Raw genomic sequence first — 23,326 nt, 5'->3', positions numbered from 1 at the left:
TTTTTTTATGGCCTTTTGTTCACTAGATATAGATAACAAGTTGACAAATGTCACTTTTTTTTTCTCCCTAAAGTAAAGAAATCAATTATGATTCATGTTGCTAATAATAGCTGTAGAAAAGTTTGCAAGTATGGCCAATCCCTCTCTAGATAGGCATAGGTTAACATGTTTTTAGCTATACATCAATATCAACTGTTGTATATAGTAATGATTCAAGGGTTGAAAATGATTTCCTGCCAAACTCAAACTCATGTGCAGCTCAAGAATTTCAGCTTATTTAAAACTCCAAATGAAGAATAATACTCTATGAAGCTACTGGTCAATTATCATTTTGGAAGAAACCCTAGATTTGGGGCATGTAATGATCTATTTTATGATAAAATTAATTATTTTGGAAGGAAATCATACTTGCATGCTGGAAGCACCTGGTGGATTTGTTCCCTTTCTTGCTTTGATAGCTCCAGAGCTGCTGGCATTATGAAGTTGAGCACGTTTGGCATCTCGATATAACCGACTTGCATATTATTCACCCAATCATATTCCATAGAGTGGTAGAAATGTTTTCACGAAAGAGTGAGCAAGTGCTCCTGTGAAAATGTAGCTGTCGACCCGATCCAGTATCCCTCCTGCTTACATAAAACAGACTGTTAGACGAGCAAAGTGTATAGACACAATCGTTGTCAACGGTTTGCTCTGCTGCTACCAAACTAGAACATCTGATTCTCTAAACTAATAATGGCTACAATCAGATTGTAGATATGTGATGGAGATGACGAACTAGAACATGTTGAACACCTTCTAATTGCAGAGCAGGACACCATCTCATACAATGTAATAAAAATGATACCAGGAGCTTATCAGTAGCTCAGGCATAGCTAGTTGTAATATGTATCCATAGAACAACCTAAAGTCATCCAGTACAAGAAACGGAGAACAGATACGAATGTTAGAGTTAGTGCTTTCATTGCATAATAAACTAGAGTGCAGGTAGTGAATTTTTAATCTTTGGTGATCGTGTGATTATTTTTGGCACCTTTTAAGTGGTCCAAAGATGGTCAGCTATGAGCAGCATCACAAATTACCCAAAGTAAGGCAAGACAGACACACGCAACAATGAAAAACAAACAATATACGTGGGCCTTACCATGTCCCGGTATGAGAGATCCAGAATCCTTGACACCTGCATCTCGCTTGATCATGGACTCGGTAAGATCACCAAACAGGGATCCAAAGAAGTTTAGAAACCCAAAAGCTACAGCACTGAAAATGAAGAGAAGTATCAGTTAACTATTCGAAAGGAGAATTCCTATGATGGTATTCTTTTGAGTTTAGACATCATAAATTTGCTGGATCATACAATGGAGCAGGAAGGACTCCAAAGTAGAAGGTATGGAGGAGCAAAGATGTTAAACTTGAGCGTTGAAACATGAAAACAAACCAAATACCTCAGTGTACAAGTAGGCCAGCAAAAGACCTTGGCCAATAAAACAGAAGTCGCAATACAACCACCTAATCCAACAAGAGCTCCCTCCCATGTCTTTTTCGGGCTGACTGCAGTAAGTGGTGTCCGGCCAAAGGCCTGCACAAAATTCCTCAAGACGTTTAAGACTACATCTGGCCAAGAAAGAACTATTAGGAGGAGAACAAAGGAGAAAACTAGTTCAGGGAAAAAGAAAGTACCTTGCCACCAATAAATGCAAATGTATCTGCTGCAATAATACTGCTAAGTGAGATCAAGGTGGCCACAAGACCTACTGTCCACATAGTGTTGCCACCAAGAAGGAGAGGCCAAGATGATGCAAATCCTGCCAAACATACACACAGTTCAAAATATTTGTTCTAGTCATATGTCAAGCCAGGGCAATCTTGTAGAGTTTTAATAGCATCACCATCATATTTTGCCCCATAACATCAAAAGTTGTATAAACTAAAATGATGTACGATCAGAGATCCCAAAAATAGGAGAGAATTTCAAATGCCTGAGAATTGAGATTATGGGAAGTCATTCACTAGCTATTGTCAAGAAATATCTGGGTCAAATGAAGCATTTAACATGGGAGATTTGTGAAAGTGTAGTGGCATAATGTAGTACACTGTGCAGGGGAGCTAGGCAAGATCTTTTAGAAAATCAAATTCTATCATCAGCTCGATATTCAGTTTAAACTTTTAATAGTCCAAAAATACTAGTACATTAAAGTCTCTAATCAATCCGCCTTGATCTGACAACATCCAGAAATATTAATCTGAATGCATAAACTGAACCTAAATGGTTTTCGCATACACATGAAAGGGTAACTAAATTTTGGTACGTTCTGTGGCCAGAAGACAATATAGGTTAATCTCATGAGCCAATAACCATCGCAAATGAAATCTCACTATCACTATGGGACCTACAACTCAGAATGCCTTGCCTTCCTAATCTTCAGGGAACTGCATAATCCACTTGCTCAGTGCCTACAAAGAAAATATACACAGATGCAAATTCTTATGCTTTGCTGTACCCAAATAAATCTGTCACCCTGCATTGCCCGGCTGCCTTACCAAGTAGACAACTAGACATCCCAGTCCCTCCACTGAATCTAGGTGTCTACTACGATAAAACTTAAAGCAATAGCAAAGTATCCATACATGATAAAGTGCAGAACATAAAGATTGAGAAAATACATATAACATATGGCCAACTTCATGCATAGATGCATTGAATTCCAGCAGAGTACAGGCAAGACTAAGATATTAATCATGTTCCTACCACAAATCCATATATTGACAGTTCGCATATGATCCAATGTTCTTTTACGATTGCCGAATCAAAAGACAAATAGAAAACTGGCTTACTCGTATTCAATGCAGGAACTGCTAAACCACACCGCAGCTTAACCCAGAAACAAGGAAGATAGCCGCAATAGAAAAGTCCAAACATGGTACTACTAAGTTGAGAAAAACGAGGATTTCCCCTCTGCAGAAGGAGCGCCGTAGCAACAAAGAAGGCCGCAGATGTCACAGATACATCAATATGCCCAAAGTATCTAAACAAACAAACATTCATAATAGTCAACTAATGAATCAATCTAAAAAATACGGCAACCCATATTCTTCTCGAACTACCAAATCTGAGAGGCAAGCACTTTTAATATGCAATTACTATTAATGAGCACCAAATCAATATTGAGAAGTATTTTAAACTAAATTTTTCTGATTAAATCATTAATTTCCTTGCCCTCAATAAGGAAAAATCTTTTCTAGACACCTTTCTTCCATGGTAAAGTTTCAATAGTCTCTTGGAGGCTTTGTAGTTACAAACATGCAATACTAATAAAGCTGTCATTGTAAAAAGTCATTTTTCGGCAATGAATAAAACAAATGCTAACAGGGTAACAGCACATAATCAAAACAAATAGATCTATTTTCATTTACAAGAAGTTGAAAGCTAAGACCCATGTGCATGGCTAAAAAAAATTAGCATAACAATGAAGTTAGCAAAAAAAACTCTTACAGTGTGAGCAGAGGCATAACACAACAGATAACAGAACAAGCTCGTGAAACAAATCGAGGAGGAGGAGTCATTCCAGAAGCAATGCCGCGACTTCTTACCAGCTCAAAGTACTCCCTGGAACCAGCAAACACTGCTGCGGAAAGGGCCACTGTGAAAACCCACTCTCCAGCTAATACTACTCCACCAACTAAAACTCCAATGCCCAGTCCAAATATAATCCTTTTCCTTAACTGACTTGTTTTTTCCCTCTGCTCCTCATCTAAATTGCCCTCCCCCAATGATTGATTGCCACTTTGAACTTCCTACAACATAGCGGTGGTCCAGTTAAGATGATACAAAGTTACAAACTACTAGCAAAGAGATCATAACAGAGAAAATATCAATAAAAATGTAGTCTGTATCAGATAGGAATCATGATCAATGAAAAAAAGATATTTTCCATATGTTACTCCTATAGTTAAATAGGATCCACACCCCTTAAATACTGAGAAGATTTGCTTTCTTGAGTTCCTCCCAAGTGTTGCACCATCTGCAGCAATCAAATTTTTTTCAGAAGAAAAAGTTGATAATTCTAGAATGGGATAAAGTCCAAGTTGCCCCACAACTATCTTCCGAGGATTTAGAGACAATTCCTTGAGCTTCGGTTATAGGTCTAGAGCTCAGGAATTGAGGGAAATGTCAATTTGGGGGAAAATAGTTTTAGGGATAAAGTGCTCACCAGAAATAAGTTTATGAGACAAAGTGCTTATGGGGAAATAGTTACGAGGACAATTTGAAGTCCCCCCCATTAGAATTAGACGGCACATCATAGGTTTCAACTTTTAGTCTATTATGCAGCTTCCGTAGCTCTTTTTACAACCTTGATGACATATTGTTTTGAATATAATCACCCACCAATCGTCGTTTGTCAAGCATTACCAAAATTTGGACTTCAGTAACTTAGCTTTAAGGTTTAAGCCATCAGTGTGATCCTCAAAATTCAAATAATTAGAGCACCCATGATATTACAAGAACCAAGTGCAATGGTATAAATCTTTCACATGCTCATACATTTTTACCAAAGCTCAACATTTTTACCAACCTCTCCCTCCCTCTCTCTCTCCTATAAAGATCATTGTATAATCATGCTAAATTACAACGTCGTCTCGTGTCAACTAGAGAGACAGTTTCCATTTCAAGTTTTCAACCAAACACGTAGTTGGAATTCATCTTTCATTTTCTTTTCCATAACAGCGTATTTTTGTTAAATTCCCCCAATTACATCCATATCCAATTCAGAAATTTCAAAACCCCAAAGAGTAAAAAATAAAATAAGTATACATATAAGATTCATGAAGGAGTTAACAAAATGTTAAAACATACGAAAAAATAAAAAAACAGTTCTTGGCCATATTTGTACGTTCAGAGCTTACCTCATCAGCTAATTCACCGCCGTCGATTCGCTCCGGCCGCTCTGCGCTAGCCACTCTCAGTATCACCCGCCGGCGTTGATTGAGTAGAACGCCCCTAGGAATTCTAGAAAGCCCTTGCACGCCACTACCGTTTACATCTAAGTTGAGCTGAATTTTCTGGAAATTCGATTGGGCGGCATATCTCCGAAGGGTTGGCCAATGACGAAAGTCAGAGTGGGAGCGGCCGGAGCTGACGGAGAGCGGAATTAACGCAATTCTGTCTAATTCTACAATCTGCAAAGACATTGAGAAGGTGGCAATTGTTTCAGACGGAGAGAGAATGCATAGGCGCAAGCTGAGAAGGGCGGCGGCGCCGCTTTTGTCGGCGGCGGGGATTTCGCCGTTGCAGTTTGCACATTGGGAATATCAAAAACTTTACTGCCTTTAAATAACTCATTCCGAAATGTTTTATTTTTAAGAGTGAATGGTCCCTGGACTATGGGTTTATCTCGCCCATAGTCCCTGGACTTTAAAAATATCGCCAGTAGTCTCTGGACTAAGGGTTTATCTCGAAATTGGTCCTTTTGGCTTTTTTTAGTACGAAAATACCCTTTGATATTATTTTGGGGGGTTTGGGCAATTTGGTCTTTTTACACTTTTAACATTTTAAATCTGATATTATTTTAGTTATGTACTAACTTTGATATTATTTCAAAATTATCATTCTTCTTCCATTTTGTTATCCTTCACTGAATTTGTTTTTTTAATTTCAATATTAGATTTAATTTTACAAAATTTTAAATTTTATTGATATTTAAAAATCTATATATTAAATTTAATTTTATAAAATTAAATCTAATATTGAAATAAAAAAAAAATTCAGTGAAGGATAACAAAATGAAAGAAGAATGATAATTTTGAAATAATATCAAAGTTAGTACATAACTAAAATAATATCAGATTTAAAATGTTAAAAGTGTAAAAAGACCAAATTGCCCAAACCCCCCAAAATAATATCAAAGGGTATTTTCGTACCAAAAAAAGCCAAAAGGACCAATTTCGAGATAAACCCTTAGTCCAGGGACTACTGGCGATATTTTTAAAGTCCAGGGACTATGGGCGAGATAAACCCATAGTCCAGGGACCATTTGTGTAGTTCACTCTATTTTTAATGATATAAAGAGAGTAAGTATTTTTTGTTGATACATGATTTTATAAATTATTGGGTAATGTGTTTAATTGGAAAAAAAAAATGTGCCTGTGGATATATAAAAGTGAGAGAGAAAGAAAATTGAATATATAATTTTAAAGGAAAAAAATTACTATCTCCTTCTCATTCAAGATGTACACAATTTTTTTTAGTCCGTCTCGGTCAAGATATCCACTAATATTCTCTCTGCCGCTCAAGAAAATGAAGAAGAATGAAAAGAGTAGTTGTATGATTAATTGGAGAGAAAATTTCAAATAGAAATGTTTAATTCAGACAAACTAATAAAGAAATGTGTCATCTTGGGATAAAAGAACTGGATCAGTCTTGTAGAAACTAAAAGTAAACATGGATAGATAATGGAGCAATTATTTTAAGAACTGGTATTGCATTTTCCCCATGAAATAACATCTACTTCAGTAATACTATTAAAAAACAATCAGTAGATAAAATAAGATTATGACTTAACCTAATTTTAAGCAATATATGAAGCCAAAATCATCATTTAAACTTGTGAGGAACGGAATTGGGATAAGAAACAAAGAAATACTTACCAAATACTGCTGAAAGAAAGGAACTTATGATAATGAAATGAGATGTATTAAAAAAATGTGCTTAAGTTACATGATCAAAAGTAGATATGTGAAGCAACTACCACAGATAGACAAAGAATGCAATTTGAGCATATTACAAAAAACCACCAAACCAATTTAGGCATCTTTTCTACAGAAACGGACGGCTAATTGAACACAATGCACTGCAATGCAACGCAGCACTTCAAATCCTCTATATATTTGAACGAGCAAGCAGCTGCCTTGGCACCAGCACAGCAACAGAACAGACTCCTTTAATTATGTTCTCTTCAAGAGGTATCCCAATGCGATACCTATCAAGCAGGCAATGATGACATACGTGATTGGGATGCCCCCACCACGGCTTTTCCGCCTCAATATTTCCTGTGGAACATAAGCAAATGCATAACATACCCATCAGTTTGGCACCGAGCACCAAATGGGATGTAAATCATCATATTGACTTCACACTTACAACACCTCCTCCCCAACCATCCCAAAAGAAAAACAAAACATAGCATCAAGATTCAAGAAAACATCAATTTTAGTACTCAAAATAAATAAATAAAACCATATATATATATATATATAAAGAGAGAAGACAAACTGGTAGGCACACTCCGGACATCCAACCTAATTAAGTCCTGAATTCGATATAAATAAATCTTAGTTGGGGATTGATGGACACTAAGTGGATTTAATTATAGTGGATACATCCTACATATTTGGCCTTGTTCAAATTAGCATGAGAAACCTATCTGGTTCTTTCTAGAATAACATGCATTAAAATCCAACCAAAAGCTATATAACAGATGATTGATGTCTGACACAACATTGATCAACTAATAGTGCTTGGTAGCTGGTATACAGAATGTGAACGATGAATCACTGACACTTGCCCTTAAGGTCATTTGAATGGCCAAATTCACAGAAGAATTTGAGACACTAAAATGAAAATTTCAAGGTATACTATGTATTGAACCTGGATATGTAAAAAAATGAAAAAATGGGTTAAAATATAACTGACAGGATTTTCAGGATGATTATAGGTTTTGATTCGTCTATGATTTCAATCTGTCCAATACCTCGTTCAAGCTTGGTTGGAACATAAAAGAAACATGCTGATTCGGCTTACTAGCTCTATCACTCTAGAAGAAAAAAAAAAATCCAAATATAAAAGATTGGAACAATATATTACCAGTTCTTGCTGAAACTTGCTGTTTTGCTGAATAGCAGAGCGTTTCTCCTCAGTCAGCCTTGAAATCAGCGCCTTAGCCTACAATAACAGATAACATTAAGCCAAAGCAGAGAACAAAGGTTTTATATTTGGCTGAAGAACCAAGCAATTTAACCCAATATGGACATCATTTTTTTCAAATATGAGTACATCATTTACAGAGAAAAATTGGTAGGGTTAAGAACTTTAACTACTTAAAAGTTCGGACTTAACACCAAACTACAGAACGTCAGGAAAGAAAATCAGTCTATTTGCACTATTTTTTATTCCAATGCTTATTATAAGTAGGATAACCATATGTGAATATTAACTTCCTGCGATTAACTTCATACACGTGATTGTGAAGGAACAATCTACATCTCTATCTTGCAACTATATCTTCAACAATATATTAACTTCCTACGATTAACTTCATACACGTGGTTGTGAAGGAACAATCTACATCTCTATCTTGCAACTATATCTTCAACAATTTAATAAACAAACCAACAAAAAACATAGGCCACACCAGTTCCATCCAAAATAGAATGAAGATATGGACAAAATAACCATTAAGAATAGATTGCTGTAAATTTGGGTATAACCTCTGATGAGATCTCCTGTTGCTCAAAAGCCCCTTTAGACATCTGCAGTAATAAAGAAGCAGAATAATCATGGAGTTCCTAAATAGTATGGAAAATGGTGCGTGCTGGATACAAAGCAAACATCCCTTACTTACATTGTTGAAATCAGAAGCTTGATTCAGTGTAGTCCCATTGTCTGACACTGAGGCCCTAGGCGAGGACCCTTCCTCTGAGCCCTCTCGCACAGGTGAAGGTGGTTGAGGGGGTGGAACATAGGTAACCTTCAACTTGCATTCATCAACCTGATTCCCTGAGGCTTTGCTGAACTGGAAAACAGAGTAGAAGTGAAAAAGCAGCAGAAGTACCAATTTCTGGCTAAATTTTTACTCATTAACCAAAACTACATTAAATAATGAAGACTTGTATACCATTTCAGCAGTAATATCCTTTGCAGAAGATCCAGGGCTCACAACTACACTCTGGAGGAGAAATTTATCCCTGCATTGCATGTCCAGAGGAGCTTCCTTTTGGGCTTGCATCGTAACTTTATGGTCATCAGACATTTTATAAATTCAGTAACTAAGTATATGATACTAGTTTCCAATCACTAAAAACAGTTTAATTGACTAAGTATGAATCAATTAGGTGACATATGAGATGCAGATGCAATCGCATATGCATATGCAGATAGATAGAAACGGACCTATAACATCACAAGTAGAGTGCGGAGACACAACTCCAGTGTTTGGCCTCACACAATACTTCTTTGGATTTGTAGTTTTCACCTTAATTTATCAACAAAAAAAAAATCATGTGTGAACATAAGAACTACATATTTCCATGTGCACTAACTTCGTCATTCATTTTAAGCTTCTACCAAGAAAACGTAGAATAGGAAAAAAAAAAAAACTTCCAAAACTTTACCTTGAAAGCCACGAAGTTATCCGTTTTATTGGACATTCGCATGGAACATGAGATCTGTTTCTTCAACTCGACTGTCATAAACAGAGCATGAGCAAGAGAAAACATTAACCACAAAGATATAGATCTAAAATCACAAAATTAAATCAACATCTTCGGAATTTCCCCAAAGTGGCAGAAAAAATAATCATCGACTACAGAAGTAGAACCCTCACAAACAAAACGAATTGAAAAAAAAATCAATTACATGGGAATTGAAGTTCCAGCGGTTCGATTTGGAGAAGGTCGCCGTTACTCATTTCTAACCGGATCGCCGATCTACCGGGATAATAGAGGATACCACGTAATTAATGCGGAATCCAAACGCTTTCACCTGCGGCAGCAGTGGCTGAAATGAATAGCGCGGAAGAAGATTGGGAGATCTGGGGTTTTCGAATTTCTGGAAAATGGGAATATGCAGTTGTTCAATGTGGAGAAAAAACAAGAGTATAAAATAATTAAATAATGGAAAAGAGGAAAGTGCAGGTTAGTGAAATACGTAAAATAAATTTAATAAGACGAGGCGCATTAATGCTAGTTCATGCCAAATGAAACGTAATTATTTTTTACTTTATGTTTAATTATTAAATACTGTGCATCAATAGAAAGCATAGACTTATTATCAGCTATACAAATAAGGAGGTACAACTAGTAATAATTAAATATTATCCACCAAACTTACTAAAAGACTCATTTTTATACATTTGTTTTGTCATTTAGTCTTTTGACCTGAGTTTAGTCAAATAGTCTATCAACAATATGAAAATTTGAAGAAATTAATGGAGTTGGATGCTAATTGAGAGATCCGAACAGAGAGATTGACTGAAGAAAGAAAGTTGATAGTTGATTAATCATTATAATTATTTTTCGCATACCTAAATTGAAACTTCTGAATCAAATTAGCAGAGTATAAGCCATGGTGGATAGCTAGGGTTAGGTTTAGCTGATGAATCAAAACATATTTATATAATTGGTTGATTACTACCAAGAGTGAACCTCTTGCTCCGTCACAATGTTTGATTGGATCGATCATATTCAATTTGTCTAAAAAAATACTGACCTCTAATAATTACATGGTCCACATTGGCAATTTGGCATATGCATTCTTTTAATCATCTGTCTAACTGAAACTAGCAAATATTGAATTTTTAATTTAAAGCTTCAATCAATCTTTATCAACCTTCTAACTATTAATATCCTTTAATGTCCCAATAACAATTTTGCGGAGTTTTTTTTTTTTTGTTAACATAAGCGAGCTATGTGACTATGTCCTAGTTAGGAAGACAGTAAATTGACGAAAGTTAGAATCACATATTCTATTATGAAACAACTAACTACTTAAATTTCTTTACGGGGCTTGGGGCTTCTAGAACATGTACTCCTTTAAGAAAACTATAAGCAAAATGCGACAAAAAATTAGCAACAAAATTACCTTCTCTGTGCACATGTCGAATCACAATAGAATCAAAATCTTTGAGCATGTCGCGCACCTTCCGTACTAAAGGCAGACAGTTGACTGAGATATAAAAATGACCCATAATCATCGACACACCAACAAAATTATCACTCTCTAACTCTCGTTTGCGATATCCTCTTTCCTTGGCCAATTGTAGCCCATAAAATAAATATCAAACCTCTGCAATCAGAATATAGCCGTTCCCAATGCTAGCCACAAAATCATATACGCTTCCTAGGACGTTATGAAAGAGACCACCCCAAAAGCTTGTCCAAATCCCCTTCTAGAGAAATATGCATTTAATTTTAAAGTATCCATCAAGAGAGAGATTTTTTACATAAAAGAACCAAAGGAAATCCCAATTACATGCTATTCATGAGGATTTTTATCATAAACTAATTTGGTTTTCTATGCATAAAGTGCCCTTATTTGGACCTAGAGGAATTCTAAAAGAAATATACTATTCCCTAGTTCCTTCACACGTTTTGTCATTTTGAAGCGTCCACTATTTTAAAACATAGTACAATATATTTTTTAAATTTTAATAAGTGAGCTTCAAACTTCCACAAATAATTATATTCATATTCTATTATAAATATAAGTAGTACTCCGTATATAAAAATGAGAATTACGGTTCCAATAACTTTTCACTAATTTAATTTGTTTTTTAGTACATTACTATTTTTTCGAACTTTTTATTTCCCTCGAAGAAAGCATCAAACTTAGTAGAACATTATATTAAAATAATTATATCATGATAAATGATTCCAAACATTTAGAAAAACTAGAGAAAGTAACACTCATAATATCAAAACATCTAACAAGATCACGTATAGTGGTATTCAGTATAAAATCATCAAAAAAAGAAGATACTCCAATTAATTAATTCCATCTCCCAAAATCCAAACTATCCTAGAACAAATGGATCGATCACGGAATCTGTATGGGAGCAACAACCTGCAACGACTGGATCACGTCGATCTCCGCCATGTTGAGCGGCGGCAGCGAGAAATGACTGTACGTGGAGCTCCCTCTCCGCATCTCCTGCATCGTCATCAGCGCCGCCACCGTGTTCCGGAATATTCCGTCCCCCGGCACCGCCACCACCTCCTCCTCCCTCTCCCACTGCGGGAACGCCGACTCGATGGTGCTCTCGCACTCCTTCACCAGCTTCGAGATCAAGTCCGTCGTGAAGAACGGCTGCTGCAGCACTTTCTGGATGAACGGCAGCCGAAGAACTCCGCCGGTCCTCTTGTCGTACTTCTTCAGGATCTTCGCCAGCCCTGCGCAATTTTTTTTGAAATTGTGATGAAGAATTGGGGATTTGGATTGAATGAATTCATACCTGTGTAGTTGATGTTGCTGTAGTTCATTAACAGAACCATTTCGCCGTGAAAATTGACGATGTCTTTCCGGATTTTCGCCATTTGCTCTTTGAACTCCGTCTCCGATGCTTCACTGCCGTTAGGTCCCCATTTCTCCATCACTTTCTTTATTCTCTGCGGCAATTCCTGTTTTTGTATTCATTAATTAGTAATTTCTACTCCTATTTTATTGGATAAATGGTATTCAAAACACGATTTAAAAAAAAATCAGACAGAGTGATGGTCAATGCAGTTTCATGTTTAAATACATCCACGAGCAAAATTTGAAAAAGAAAATACGTGTATATTTTTGTTATCAATAAAATAAAAAAGGCAAGGAATAAAAAAAAGTCAGCACATAGTTCTATATAGAATGGTAAATATAGAGCTTTAACAAAAAATATCTAATGTTTCAATTTTGATTTTTAAATATTCCGACAAAAAAGTGCGGACGATATGCTGTTGAAATAATCAAAGGCATTTTGTCCGGAATTTTTTAGGAACATTTTAAAGCCAAAATTGAAATACTATTGAATAACGAACTAATTCTTAAATTAACTACCCAGCCATAAACAGCCTCACGTGCGTAAAATGCTAAAACGATGGAACAAAATCGAATAATTGAAATGCTGAATAACGAACTAAATTCTTAAATTAACTACCGAGCCATACACAGCCTCACGTGGATAAAATGCTAAAACGATGGAACAAAATCGAATATATACTTTCTACTGAACTTTACGGAAAAGCAACACGTACAACGTGATCCATTTGAAATCAACAAACATTTTAGAAGCCTAAAAACTGAGAGAAATCAAATCAAATCAAATCAAAGAAGAAATGTTAACAAAACCTGATGGCGAATGACGAAATCCTCCTCTTGCTCCATGAAGAAGGCATTGAACTTGTCGATCTCGGCGTTGAGCAGATACATGAACTCCGCCTCCGCCCTGCCGCAGTGCAGCGACGATCTGCTCAGCGTGGGCGGCGCCGACGAGATCAATTTCACGAGCTTCTTCAGCTTCTTATACGACAAATACTTATCCCGCCACTCCGGCAGGCTCTCCTCCGTCTGCTGCTTCAATCTCTTCCCGAACTTCATCGCCGATCGCGATCGATCGATCGGAATTTAAATCTGCAATGTCGAATTTTGAATCTAATCGCGTGTGTGTGTGTGAGGGTGTGAGTATGTGAAGAAGGGAATTAGCCAATTAGGTGGATTTATTGGTAAAAGAGGAGTAGAATATCTAAAGAGCATATGCTTGGCGTGATGAAGTGGCGTTTTAAAAAAGGTATGGAAGGACAGTTGAAGTCTGAGAATTCGGAGCATATTCGTCTGTCTACAGTGATTAGAAGCACAGTTAATGACTTTTTATGCAGTTTTAATTTAATTAATTACGTCTAATTAGTCTTAGATTTGTCAACAACACCCACTCCGTGTATAAAACATTAAAAATTGTGATGTGGAAATATCTGGATCTTTTATGCCCGGAATAATTCCATGAGTAGTTATTTGGATAATCATTTTTAATTACTTGTTAATTAAAAGGTTCTTTTTGCATGCAAACACATCATCAACCATTTTTCATTTTTTTTTCGCTTTATATTTTAGTCTAAATAAACCAACTAGAGTTTTTTCTTATAAAAAATTCTGATGTGAACCACACATGGTATATTACAATTACTTGATGAAACGTGACAAGATAATCTTTTGAGTTATTTTACATGATCTTTCGACATTTTTTTATTTTCTCTCAGAATCATGGGATTTTTTATTTTTTTTCCTTGATTGAATAATTTTGCCAATTTATATAAATCGTTTCAAAATAGTTCTTTTCTATAATGCATTGATTTAGTCTTCTACTTAGAATGAATTATATGACTTGGAGATGTCTATTATTATATTGAATAATGCACAAATTTAATGAGATATTATGCATTTAGACATTTATGATTTTGTTGAAAATACATTAGAAAATCTCAAAAGTTGAAAGGTAAATTCTAAATAATCTCATAAATTTAGGGGAAAGTCATAATAACTCAAAAGTTTGTATATTTATAGCAAAATCGTGTTCTTATCGCTTTTGCCACGTTGACATTACGAATGACACGTCAGTTTCAATTTCTGAAAAAAAAAACCATGATATTGGATTTAAAGAATAAAATTAAGAACCAAAAAACTATATTTACATATAATAATATATTCCTTCCGTCCCAAGATATTAGACTCGTATACCATTTTGAGGTGTCCCAAAATATTTAAGCTATTTTAAAAATTTACTTTATCCTTATTACAATAATATGGAACGGAATGATGCTTTAGAATCTTTTAAGAATCTCCCACGGGAGTGGAAAATTACTCCACATATGACTTGGACTTGAATATTGCCACGTCGCTTTTTTGACTTGGGACTCTTTGGGTAATATAATAAGTCACGAGGATATAATGGGTAATTCATTCAAACAAACGAAAAGAAGCGAAAAAAAAATAATTTCAAAGATAAATAATTGGTGAACAGATTTGAAGTAGAACGACGCCGTTTGTGGGGTTGTCTTGCGTTATCCGAAATTTGCTTTCAGGCAGTTAAACCTCAACTTAAACCCTCAATCCGTTCTTGCAATGCCTCAGCAGCAAGAATGGCTGTCTCAACGAAAGCCCCGCGAATTTCTCTCAGTTCCGAACATTCAAATCCCCAATTTTCCAGATTGCCCAATTCTACCAGTCAGAATTTTGTTCATGTAATCTCTAGAAGCAATCAATTTTCCCTCAAGAAAAGCCATCATAATTCTCTTCTCAACTCGAGTTCATCCTTCACTGCTGACCCCAATTCGTACTTGACTCAGCTATGCACTCAAAACGAGCTGAATCAGGCCGTAAATGTTCTTGCTTCTGTGGGGAAAGAGCTCCCAACCGATATAGAGGAAGAAACCTTTGTGTCTTTGGTGAGGCTGTGCGAATACAAGAGGGCGTCTAATGAAGGTTCGTTCATTTACTCTCTGGTGTCGAATTCAATTACCCACTTGAGTTTGAGATTAGGGAATGCGCTCTTGAGCATGTTTGTGAGGCTGAGGAATCTGGGTGATGCGTGGTATGTTTTTGGGAAAATGGAGGAGAGGGACTTGTTTTCATGGAACGTCTTGATTGGTGGGTATGCAAAGAACGGTTTTTTAGAAGAGGCGATCGATTTATATGGGAGGATGTTATGGCTTGGTGGTGCAGGAGTTAGGCCGGATGTGTATACCTTCCCTTGTGTGTTGAGAGCTTGTGGTGGTTTGGGGAATTGGGAATGGGGTAGGGAGATTCATGGCCATGTGTTGCGTTTCGGGTTTGAGGCTGATATTGATGTTGTGAACTCGTTGATCACTATGTATGTCAAGTGTGGGGACTTGTGGAATGCAAGGATGGTGTTTGATAAGATGGATAGGAGGGATAGGATCTCGTGGAACGCTATGATCGCAGGCTACTTTGAGAATGGCGAGTGTTTGGAAGGGCTGCGCTTGTTCTTTTCCATGAGGGAATGCTGCTTCCATCCAGACTTGATGACCATGACTAGTGTGATTTCAGCGTGTGAGGTCTTTGGTGATGAGAAGCTTGGGAAGGCCGTTCATGGATACGTTGCAAAGATGGAGTTCGGGGATGATGACTCAGTAGGCAATGCATTGATTCAGATGCATTCGAGTTTTGGAAGGTTGAGTGAGGCAGAGAAGGTTTTTGCTGGAATTGAGTGTAAGGATGTGGTTTCTTGGACATCAATGATTACAGGCTATAACAACAATGGTTTTGCCAGTAAGGCTATCGAGACTTATAAACTGATGGAGCTCGAAGGGGTTGCCCCCGATGAGATCACTATAGCCGGTGTGTTATCTGCTTGTGCTTCTCTTGGTAATCTTGATATGGGAATCAAGCTTCATGAGTTGGCCAAAAAGACAGGACTTATAGGTTATCATATGGTCGCGAATGTTCTCATCGACTTCTATGCCAAGTGTAAATGCGTCGATAAGGCTCTAGAGGTCTTCCATCAGATTCCTGACAAAAATGTTGTATCTTGGACATCAATCATTCTTGGTCTCCGAATCAATAACAGAAGCTTTGAAGCTTTGATTTATTTTAGGCAAATGAAAATCAGTCTAGAGCCAAATGAAGTTACCTTACTTTCTGTACTTGCAGCATGTGCAAGGATAGGAGCACTCATGTGTGGGAAGGAAATCCATGCACACGTGCTGAGGAGTGGCTTAGCATCTGAGGGTTTTCTTCCCAATGCACTCCTCGACATGTATGTCCGTTGTGGGAGGATGGTGCCTGCGAGAAATCAGTTCAAGACACAAAAACAGGATGTTGCTTCTTGGAATATCTTGCTAACTGGCCATGCTGAGAGGGGTCAAGGTGCACTTGCCATCGAGTTATTTCAAGAAATGATCAAATCAGGAGTGAGGCCGGATGAGATCACGTTCATTGCTCTATTGTGTGCCTGCAGTCGGTCTGGGATGGTAAGGGAAGGGATGCAATATTTCCACAGCATGGAAAATCAGTATTCCATCACTCCAAACATGAAGCATTATGCTTGTGTCGTGGATTTGCTGGGACGTGCAGGGAAGCTGGAGAATGCATACGAGTTTATTGAAAAAATGCCTATGACCCCGGATCAGGCTATATGGGGAGCCTTGTTGAACGCGTGTAGGATTCACAGACGAGTTGATCTTGGTGAGATAGCTGCTAAACAAATCTTTGGGATGGATAACAGGAGCGTGGGATATTACATTCTGCTATGTGATTTGTATTCTGACAGTGGTAAGTGGGACGAAGTTGCAAAGCTAAGGAAGGCAATGAGAGAGATGGGGCTCACTATTGATCCCGGTTGCAGTTGGGTAGAGGTGAAAGGGAAAGTCCACGCCTTTCTCAGTGGAGACAGAACCCACCCCGAGATGAGAGAGATAGAGGGTGTTTTGCAAGGATTTTATGAGAAGATGAAGGCAGCAGGTCATGGTGACCCAGAGGCAAGTTTTGCAAATGAAGTTGAAGCTTCAAAAGCTGACGTCTTCTGTGGCCACAGTGAGAAGTTAGCCGTTGCATACGGGCTCATAAACACTTCCCCTGGGATGCCTATTTGGGTCACCAAGAATCTCTACATGTGTGAGAGCTGCCACATCACGATGAAGTTCATCTCCAAGGCTGTTCGAAGAGAGATTTCTGTTCGAGACACTGAAGTTTTCCACCATTTCAAGGATGGGAGCTGCTCTTGTGGAGATGAGGGATATAGAGGAAATTGATGCATGCATTAACAACTTGCATTACTGCTCATTCACATGTGGTGTGAAGGAAAAGAAATTGAAGATCCTAAATTTGGTAAGTGGATTCAAAAGCTTAGCTTGTATATTTTGTATCTGTAAAACTATGAAGATGGATAGATGTTGAATGAAGCTCGTGTGAGAGCAATGTTCTTCTATCTTCCTTGCTGTTCAGTAGTCATCTCTGTAAAATATCTTGTAGTGCCCAGAATCACATGATATATACTGACAGATTTCAGTTTATACATCTTGCATCATGTTCTTGAATACTAGTATTATACTATTTCACTACTCTGAATATACTACAGGTACAAATTGAATAAAACAAATCAAACAACAAGCTGTTATTACATAGTACGTATATTTCCACTGACCAATATGATAAACATCAACCCAATCAAAAAAGGAAAAAAAAATGAAAAAGTATCACACCAATTATTTTGTTACGAGAGTTTGCATCTCAACAAATAACACACATATAACCTAACTACATACACAACCTAAATCCTCACCACTGCTTCCTTGATCGTTTTGATGGATGATTTCATGAAGCTTTTTCTGGCTCCAAGGCTCTCTCGCATCTCCATCATTATCATCAAGCACTGACAATTTCATGATTTTGTGAAGCTTTTTCTCCTTACTATGCAGTCCACTCTTTTTTTCATGCCTTCCAATAAAAGAGAGGGAGAAGATGGTATGCGGCGAAATGCCCGGGTACTCTCTGACTTTGCAAGTCCCCGCTCCTTCTTGATTTTCTCTCTCCTAATTTTCTCATCAGGTGAAGCCGATTCCTTTGCTGTTATTTTCTGTGGCACAGCTCTGTAAGGAGGGTCCTTGAAGGGAGTGTTGCTATTTGCCATACATTTGTCATTCTCTTTATCGCCTTCTGAGTACTCGTCACTTATATCCGATGCAACTGTGCACTGTGTTTTCTGAGGCATTGAATCTTTAATATCGGTGTGGGGATATATCTTGTTGATCTTCTCGATTACTTCATCTGTCCTTGATGTTTCTTTTCCACCAGAAGTTTGCGTCTTTACCTCGGCATCCTCCTGTGTGTTTTCAAGCAGAAACTGCATCCATTTCTCTATATTCCCCTTCCCACGCCGTATTCTGCTTTCTTCGTCCTCCTCCGTTTCACAGGGAAATGGGAACTGAATATTGTATACCTTCCCTTCATCTCCTGTCTCCAGCTTTTCAAGCCTTTCCTCAACTATGTACTCATTCTCTCCAGCAACATCTTCTCTAGTTTTATCTGCATCAGGCTTCAAGACTCTAATTTTAGTAGCCTCCTTCTCACCATTGAATGCTTCCACCTCCCATCCCTCATTTGGCAGTGGACTTTCCGTCGAAGGTCTCTCCTCCTCCAATAACTTCCTCAGTTCCTTGTGTGAATGAGCAGAGGATTTGATGTCAGGCAAACAAACAAGAAGAGTGTTTATTACAGTTTCTGCACATAAAGCTTCATTCTCTTCTATTTCTTGCTGAATATTTAGCTCATTTTCTGGCAAACACAGAGTAATCTTGTCGTCGGCATCCGCTTCAACAAGTGTATCATCCATTCTTGATCTCTTCCTTGCCTGTTCCCTCTCAGGTCTGATCTGTTTCTCGAGCTCATCTCTCTGTCTATGCTTCACATGAAGCTCTCTCTCAGCAGAATCACATATTGCTTTCTGAGCTTCGAGTCTAGCCATGAGAGCACTTGCTGCTGCTTGATTCAACCTCACTTGCTCTTTATAGACAACGCTTCTGCAAAATATACAAATAAGTCCAGTTAAAGATGTTGGGTTAAAGCTTCCTCGTTGATACAGATTTTGGTTTTGAACAGTCTTACTGGTGCATGGCATCTCTGATCATCTTCTCCAGCATTACCCTGTAGGAAGACTGCGACTCTGCTAGCCTTTGACACTTTTCTGCCCGCCTCCTTTTCTTGACCAGAACCAACTCCAGCTCTTGAATAGAAAGTTTATCCTCCTCGGTCTTCTGCTGCAACTCACATGCTTCATTGTCTAATCTGTGTATTTCTGCTTGCATTTTTGATGCTTCCTCTCTCTGTTTTAGGGAATCTCTCGCCATGACAATGGCTTGATATGGGTTGATTTCCATTAGCGCACATTCATTCTCTTTTGAAAGCAGTTGGCCTCTCTTCACAGATGCTGCAATCAAGCAGAAACACTAAGACAACACACACAAATATACTAACTAAGAAGAGGAGGTGGAGCTTATTGCTCATTTGCTACTAACCTACTATAGGAGTGTTGGATCTAGGCCTTCTGTTGTGATCCAGTGATTTCACCGGGTCATCAAGAGACTCTCGTCGTGTCTGAACAACTGCAGCTGGAGCCAGACCTAATCTACCTTCTGATTCCAAGAAATGCTGGGGGAAAATGTGGGAAATAACTGCCTGTGAAGCATTCAGTTCTTCGCTTTCGCCTTCATAAAACAACCAAGAAAACGCCCTGCGCCTGAAACACAGAAACAATGAGAAAAGCCTAATATGTATCATCACCGGATTTTGATAACGTCACTACTACTGATCAGATAGTACGAACCTGAAATCTGAGTTAGACGAGGCAAAGATGGACAAGAACTGGTTAATTGATATGCCTACTTGCAAATCCCACCAAGGCATCAGAAATTCTAGTTTGTTATGCTTTGTTCTACACACCTGCCATTGCAAGATTCTGAGATTGCTTGGAACAGTCAATCCTCCTCCTACATTTCAACAGATGCCAATTTTAAAAATCCTTACTTGCAAATGATCCTAATTCTATAATAAAAAAAAGGCTTAGAGATAAGTAGGAGTTACTTGGGCAAGGAAACCAATGATCAATATCCCATGAGAGAGGGGAAGAAGCATCAGCATGGAAGTACAGAACATTGCCATATGGATCCACACGAATCATTTCTGGGTCGAAACCAGCATTGCTGAAGGTTTTAGAGTAGTTTATAAGTAACATGAAAACGATCTAAATTATGTGCTTTGAGAATATTTGTAAAATGAATGCATGATATACAAATGCATTGCATCAGTACCCGAGATGGTTTAGCTGTTTCCATAGGAGATTCAAGAAGATCTTTGGCTTCGTCGTAGGCTTTACTTCCGGATCAGTCAATGGAAACATCTCATCCAATTCCTTTGCTCTAGCATCCTGAATCCCCATATCAAACAAAAGATTGTTTCAAAATATGCACTTGTAAAAGCACAAATTTCCACTTAAAATCAGAAGTTCAAGAGTAGTATATTTAAAATCCATACAGTGGTAGAAAATTTCCAACTTACAGAGTTCAAAGCTCCAACTCTTTCTATTTTTCTTGGATTTGAAAAATAGCTACTAATCGAAAAGCCCTAACCAATTTTCACCCCCAAATCCACCAACCACGAAATTTCAATTCCCTAGCGAAACCATGTTATCATTCCAAATTACTCATAAATTCGTGTCGCAAATCAACAATCCAAACCGACAAAATACAAATCAAACAAAAACTTGATAGAATGTGCAGAATTTCTCGCCAAGAACAACATATTTCTTCGAGTTGAATCATTCGATAAATTGAATTAAAAAGATTACCTCTTGCTGAGTCAAAGCATAAGGAGTGAAGGTGTAGGGCGGGCCATTGCAGAACGGGCCGACACTCCGATCTCGACAGAGCTTGGCGAAGGCTTTCGGGTAGCCGAGGCCTTCGTCGACCGCCATTTCCTCGTCGGTGAACAAGAAATCCTTCGCCATTAAAGAAATCTGAGTAAGGCTAAAAACAGAGCGTTTTTATCATGAAGATGATGAATGAAAACTTAACGGTCGTTTCGAATTTGTTTACAAAAATGATTTAAGCTCTTCCACTTTTTTCAAATAGTTGGTAGTGTAACGGCTATATGCGACTCCTAATTAACTAATGTGGGTGTTGGTTTGGGCTCTAATTAAATGGGCCGGGCCTAATTGGTATGTCCATTTTCTTTAATAAATCACTCTACAAAAAGGTGGGTAATGGGCCCGATTGGAACTAATCCGAAATTTTAATTTGTGATAATATAAATTCGAATTACTCTGAAATATAAAAAAAAATGTAAATCTAAAAATCTAAATTGGAACCAAACCAAAATAACCAAAAAGCTCCAAAATATGAATTTTAATTATTATATACTAGTTTATTAATATTTTTAAAAAATGGATTAGATATTACTAAAATAAATTCTATTGTAATTAAATATAATTTGGACTTTCAGATTTTTCAGTTTTGCAAAACCAACCCAAATTGAACCGAAGTCCAAATTATAAAAATTCTAATCCGATCAGAAATTTCAAAAATTCCAAGTCACAGCTAGCAGCAACGCCGGGTCACGTGGTACTATATTTTACACTAAAAATGAGATTTGCATTTAATTTGGTATAGTATATAGTTTTGCTAGAGAAATAGTAAGATAAAATAGGTATAATTAAATTGGCGTTACATATATGATCAATGGCTGCTTAGTTGAAGCAGGCATGACACTAAATCATGGTTAATGTGGCGTAAATCAAAGGGAATGTTGACTACTTGCAACTAGATCTTGCATCAAAAGCATACATAGGATGCAATAAATATAATTTTTGAAGATTGCCCAAATTGGGAAAGAAAAAGAGACAAAACTATATGGAGGGTGCAAGATAAATGAGGTGTCGGATGATCGATTATGATATATGGGTGTGGAAATAATGTGTTAGTTTGATGTAGTTTAATTGCATTTAGGTCAATAGAGATTGAGTTGATTAAATATAACTTAGTCGGTAAAATGTTTCTACTTCAACCAATAGGCCAGTAAAGAGGTACTGTGTTTCACTAGAACGAGACCATTGTTAATCAAGACTCTTAATTTTGTCTTATTACAAATTACTATAAATTAGACTCGATTCATAAAATGATTCAGTATCGTCTCTATCTTTTGATTTGCAGTGAATTGGCGTATTTATACAACCTTTAGCGTAAATTTTTAGTTAAGACATGAGCGTTCATCAAATGTCATTAATTCAAAATCGACTAAGAACTTTTGTAACACATTGGTTGGATATTGTCGTTCTATATTGTTAATTATTCAATTTACGACGACAAACAAAATGCAAGAACAATAAGAACTCCAAAAGAACACTACTATACCACCAGCAGACAAGACCAGAGGCAAAATCTTGGGTTAATTATACTCCCTCCGTCCCATAAAAGTTGAGTCGTATTTCTTTTTAGTCCGTACCAACAAAGTTGAGTCATTTCCTTTTTTAACTAAAGACAAAACATCTAATCACTTTTATTTTATTCCATCATTTACTTTACTCTCTCTTATCTTTCCTACTTTTTTCATCTCTCATATTTATTTAATATAAATTTTTAATTTTCGTGCCCAAAAGTTTTGTCTCAATTTTTATGGGACGGAGGGAGTATATAGTTTCAGGATACCAGAAATGCATATTTTGGATGCTTTTTAGGAGTTGTTTTTTTCCATGTTTGTGAATTAATAATATAGAGTTTTGAGCATGCTGAAAAAGTGATGGTGTGAGGCATGAATGCTGCTAGTCAACTAACCTCACCTAAATAAATTTGGTTATTACTCCTATATTAAATTAGCATGGAGATTAGGTAAATTGTTGTTGTAACGTTTCACTTTTTCAGTGCTATGTCTAAAAATAAATGAAATAATAATAATTAATTAATCTTTTCTGAAAGCAAATAACAAGAAAGTTGCAATTTGAAATAATTAAAAGTCAACTATATATACTCCTAAGATAGTAAAGAAAAGAGTGATAGTGTGAGTAAATAAGTAAATTGT

The 23,326-nt window shown here is 37.1% G+C and overlaps 5 protein-coding genes across 6 annotated transcripts; 1 reads left to right on the top strand and 4 right to left on the bottom strand.

The window, feature by feature from the left end:
• Positions 1-219: 219 nt before the first annotated feature.
• LOC125221392 (phosphatidate cytidylyltransferase 4, chloroplastic-like) lies at positions 220-5,319 on the bottom strand. Its single transcript, XM_048123510.2, has 7 exons — positions 4,906-5,319; positions 3,494-3,795; positions 2,836-3,026; positions 1,681-1,805; positions 1,446-1,579; positions 1,145-1,260; positions 220-626 (listed from the first exon to the last, which is right to left on the bottom strand). Exons 1-7 carry the CDS (start codon positions 5,188-5,190, stop codon positions 535-537), a joined length of 1,245 nt encoding a protein of 414 aa, XP_047979467.2. The 5' UTR covers positions 5,191-5,319; the 3' UTR covers positions 220-534.
• Positions 5,320-6,669: 1,350 nt separating this feature from the next.
• On the bottom strand, positions 6,670-9,895 carry LOC125224568 (vesicle-associated protein 1-2-like). Its single transcript, XM_048127986.2, has 8 exons — positions 9,632-9,895; positions 9,388-9,458; positions 9,167-9,248; positions 8,892-9,007; positions 8,619-8,789; positions 8,485-8,526; positions 7,862-7,939; positions 6,670-7,047 (listed from the first exon to the last, which is right to left on the bottom strand). Exons 1-8 carry the CDS (start codon positions 9,681-9,683, stop codon positions 6,943-6,945), a joined length of 717 nt encoding a protein of 238 aa, XP_047983943.1. The 5' UTR covers positions 9,684-9,895; the 3' UTR covers positions 6,670-6,942.
• Positions 9,896-11,601: 1,706 nt separating this feature from the next.
• LOC125224566 (SPX domain-containing protein 3-like) lies at positions 11,602-13,505 on the bottom strand. The gene is made up of 3 exons (XM_048127985.2): positions 13,097-13,505; positions 12,225-12,390; positions 11,602-12,162 (listed from the first exon to the last, which is right to left on the bottom strand). The coding sequence occupies exons 1-3, from the start codon at positions 13,343-13,345 to the stop codon at positions 11,810-11,812; spliced, it is 768 nt and encodes a 255-aa protein (XP_047983942.1). The 5' UTR covers positions 13,346-13,505; the 3' UTR covers positions 11,602-11,809.
• Positions 13,506-14,805: 1,300 nt separating this feature from the next.
• ECB2 (Tetratricopeptide repeat (TPR)-like superfamily protein) lies at positions 14,806-17,772 on the top strand. Its single transcript, XM_048127983.2, has one exon. The coding sequence runs from the start codon at positions 14,881-14,883 to the stop codon at positions 17,509-17,511; it is 2,631 nt and encodes an 876-aa protein (XP_047983940.1). The 5' UTR covers positions 14,806-14,880; the 3' UTR covers positions 17,512-17,772.
• A 57-nt stretch (positions 17,773-17,829) lies between these two features.
• On the bottom strand, positions 17,830-21,350 carry LOC125224565 (uncharacterized). 2 transcript variants are annotated; one of them, XM_048127984.2, is made up of 7 exons: positions 21,102-21,350; positions 20,566-20,681; positions 20,339-20,457; positions 20,082-20,244; positions 19,774-19,994; positions 19,364-19,685; positions 17,830-19,278 (listed from the first exon to the last, which is right to left on the bottom strand). In XM_048127984.2, the coding sequence occupies exons 1-7, from the start codon at positions 21,258-21,260 to the stop codon at positions 18,141-18,143; spliced, it is 2,238 nt and encodes a 745-aa protein (XP_047983941.1). In that variant the 5' UTR covers positions 21,261-21,350; the 3' UTR covers positions 17,830-18,140. The 2 variants fall into 2 exon arrangements, with proteins under 2 accessions (XP_047983941.1, XP_088920347.1); XM_089064221.1 differs by lacking the exon at positions 21,102-21,350 and adding an exon at positions 20,813-20,942.
• Between the last annotated feature and the right edge of the window lie 1,976 nt (positions 21,351-23,326).

The sequence above is a fragment of the Salvia hispanica genome, chromosome 1, assembly GCF_029641045.1.
Source record: "Salvia hispanica isolate PSC_SH4W2 chromosome 1, Shi_PSC_v1, whole genome shotgun sequence".
NCBI lineage: Eukaryota > Viridiplantae > Streptophyta > Magnoliopsida > Lamiales > Lamiaceae > Salvia > Salvia hispanica.
The sequence above is the reverse complement of the archived record's forward strand: the minus strand, read 5'-3'. Positions and strand labels throughout refer to the sequence as shown.

Bases quoted from the DNA above. Each gene is read 5' to 3' on its own strand.
- LOC125221392 (XM_048123510.2), bottom strand. From the start codon at position 5,190: ATGTCTTTGCAGATTGTAGAATTAGACAGAATTGCGTTAATTCCGCTC. The intron at 1,806-2,835 runs GTAAGCCAGTTT...TATGTTTGGCAG, and splicing joins AGTTCCTGCATTGAATACGA to GATTTGCATCATCTTGGCCT. The intron at 1,580-1,680 runs GTACTTTCTTTT...AATTTTGTGCAG, and splicing joins TTGCATTTATTGGTGGCAAG to GCCTTTGGCCGGACACCACT.
- LOC125224568 (XM_048127986.2), bottom strand. From the start codon at position 9,683: ATGAGTAACGGCGACCTTCTCCAAATCGAACCGCTGGAACTTCAATTC. The intron at 8,790-8,891 runs GTATACAAGTCT...TCTGTTTTCCAG, and splicing joins AGGATATTACTGCTGAAATG to TTCAGCAAAGCCTCAGGGAA. The intron at 8,527-8,618 runs GTAAGTAAGGGA...TTATTACTGCAG, and splicing joins AAGCTTCTGATTTCAACAAT to ATGTCTAAAGGGGCTTTTGA.
- LOC125224566 (XM_048127985.2), bottom strand. From the start codon at position 13,345: ATGAAGTTCGGGAAGAGATTGAAGCAGCAGACGGAGGAGAGCCTGCCG. The intron at 12,391-13,096 runs GTTTTGTTAACA...ATACAAAAACAG, and splicing joins ATTTCGTCATTCGCCATCAG to GAATTGCCGCAGAGAATAAA. The intron at 12,163-12,224 runs GTATGAATTCAT...AAAATTGCGCAG, and splicing joins CAGCAACATCAACTACACAG to GGCTGGCGAAGATCCTGAAG.
- ECB2 (XM_048127983.2), top strand. From the start codon at position 14,881: ATGGCTGTCTCAACGAAAGCCCCGCGAATTTCTCTCAGTTCCGAACAT.
- LOC125224565 (XM_048127984.2), bottom strand. From the start codon at position 21,260: ATGGCGAAGGATTTCTTGTTCACCGACGAGGAAATGGCGGTCGACGAA. The intron at 20,245-20,338 runs GTAACTCCTACT...GTTGAAATGTAG, and splicing joins TCATTGGTTTCCTTGCCCAA to GAGGAGGATTGACTGTTCCA. The intron at 19,279-19,363 runs GTAAGACTGTTC...TATATTTTGCAG, and splicing joins ATCAGAGATGCCATGCACCA to AAGCGTTGTCTATAAAGAGC.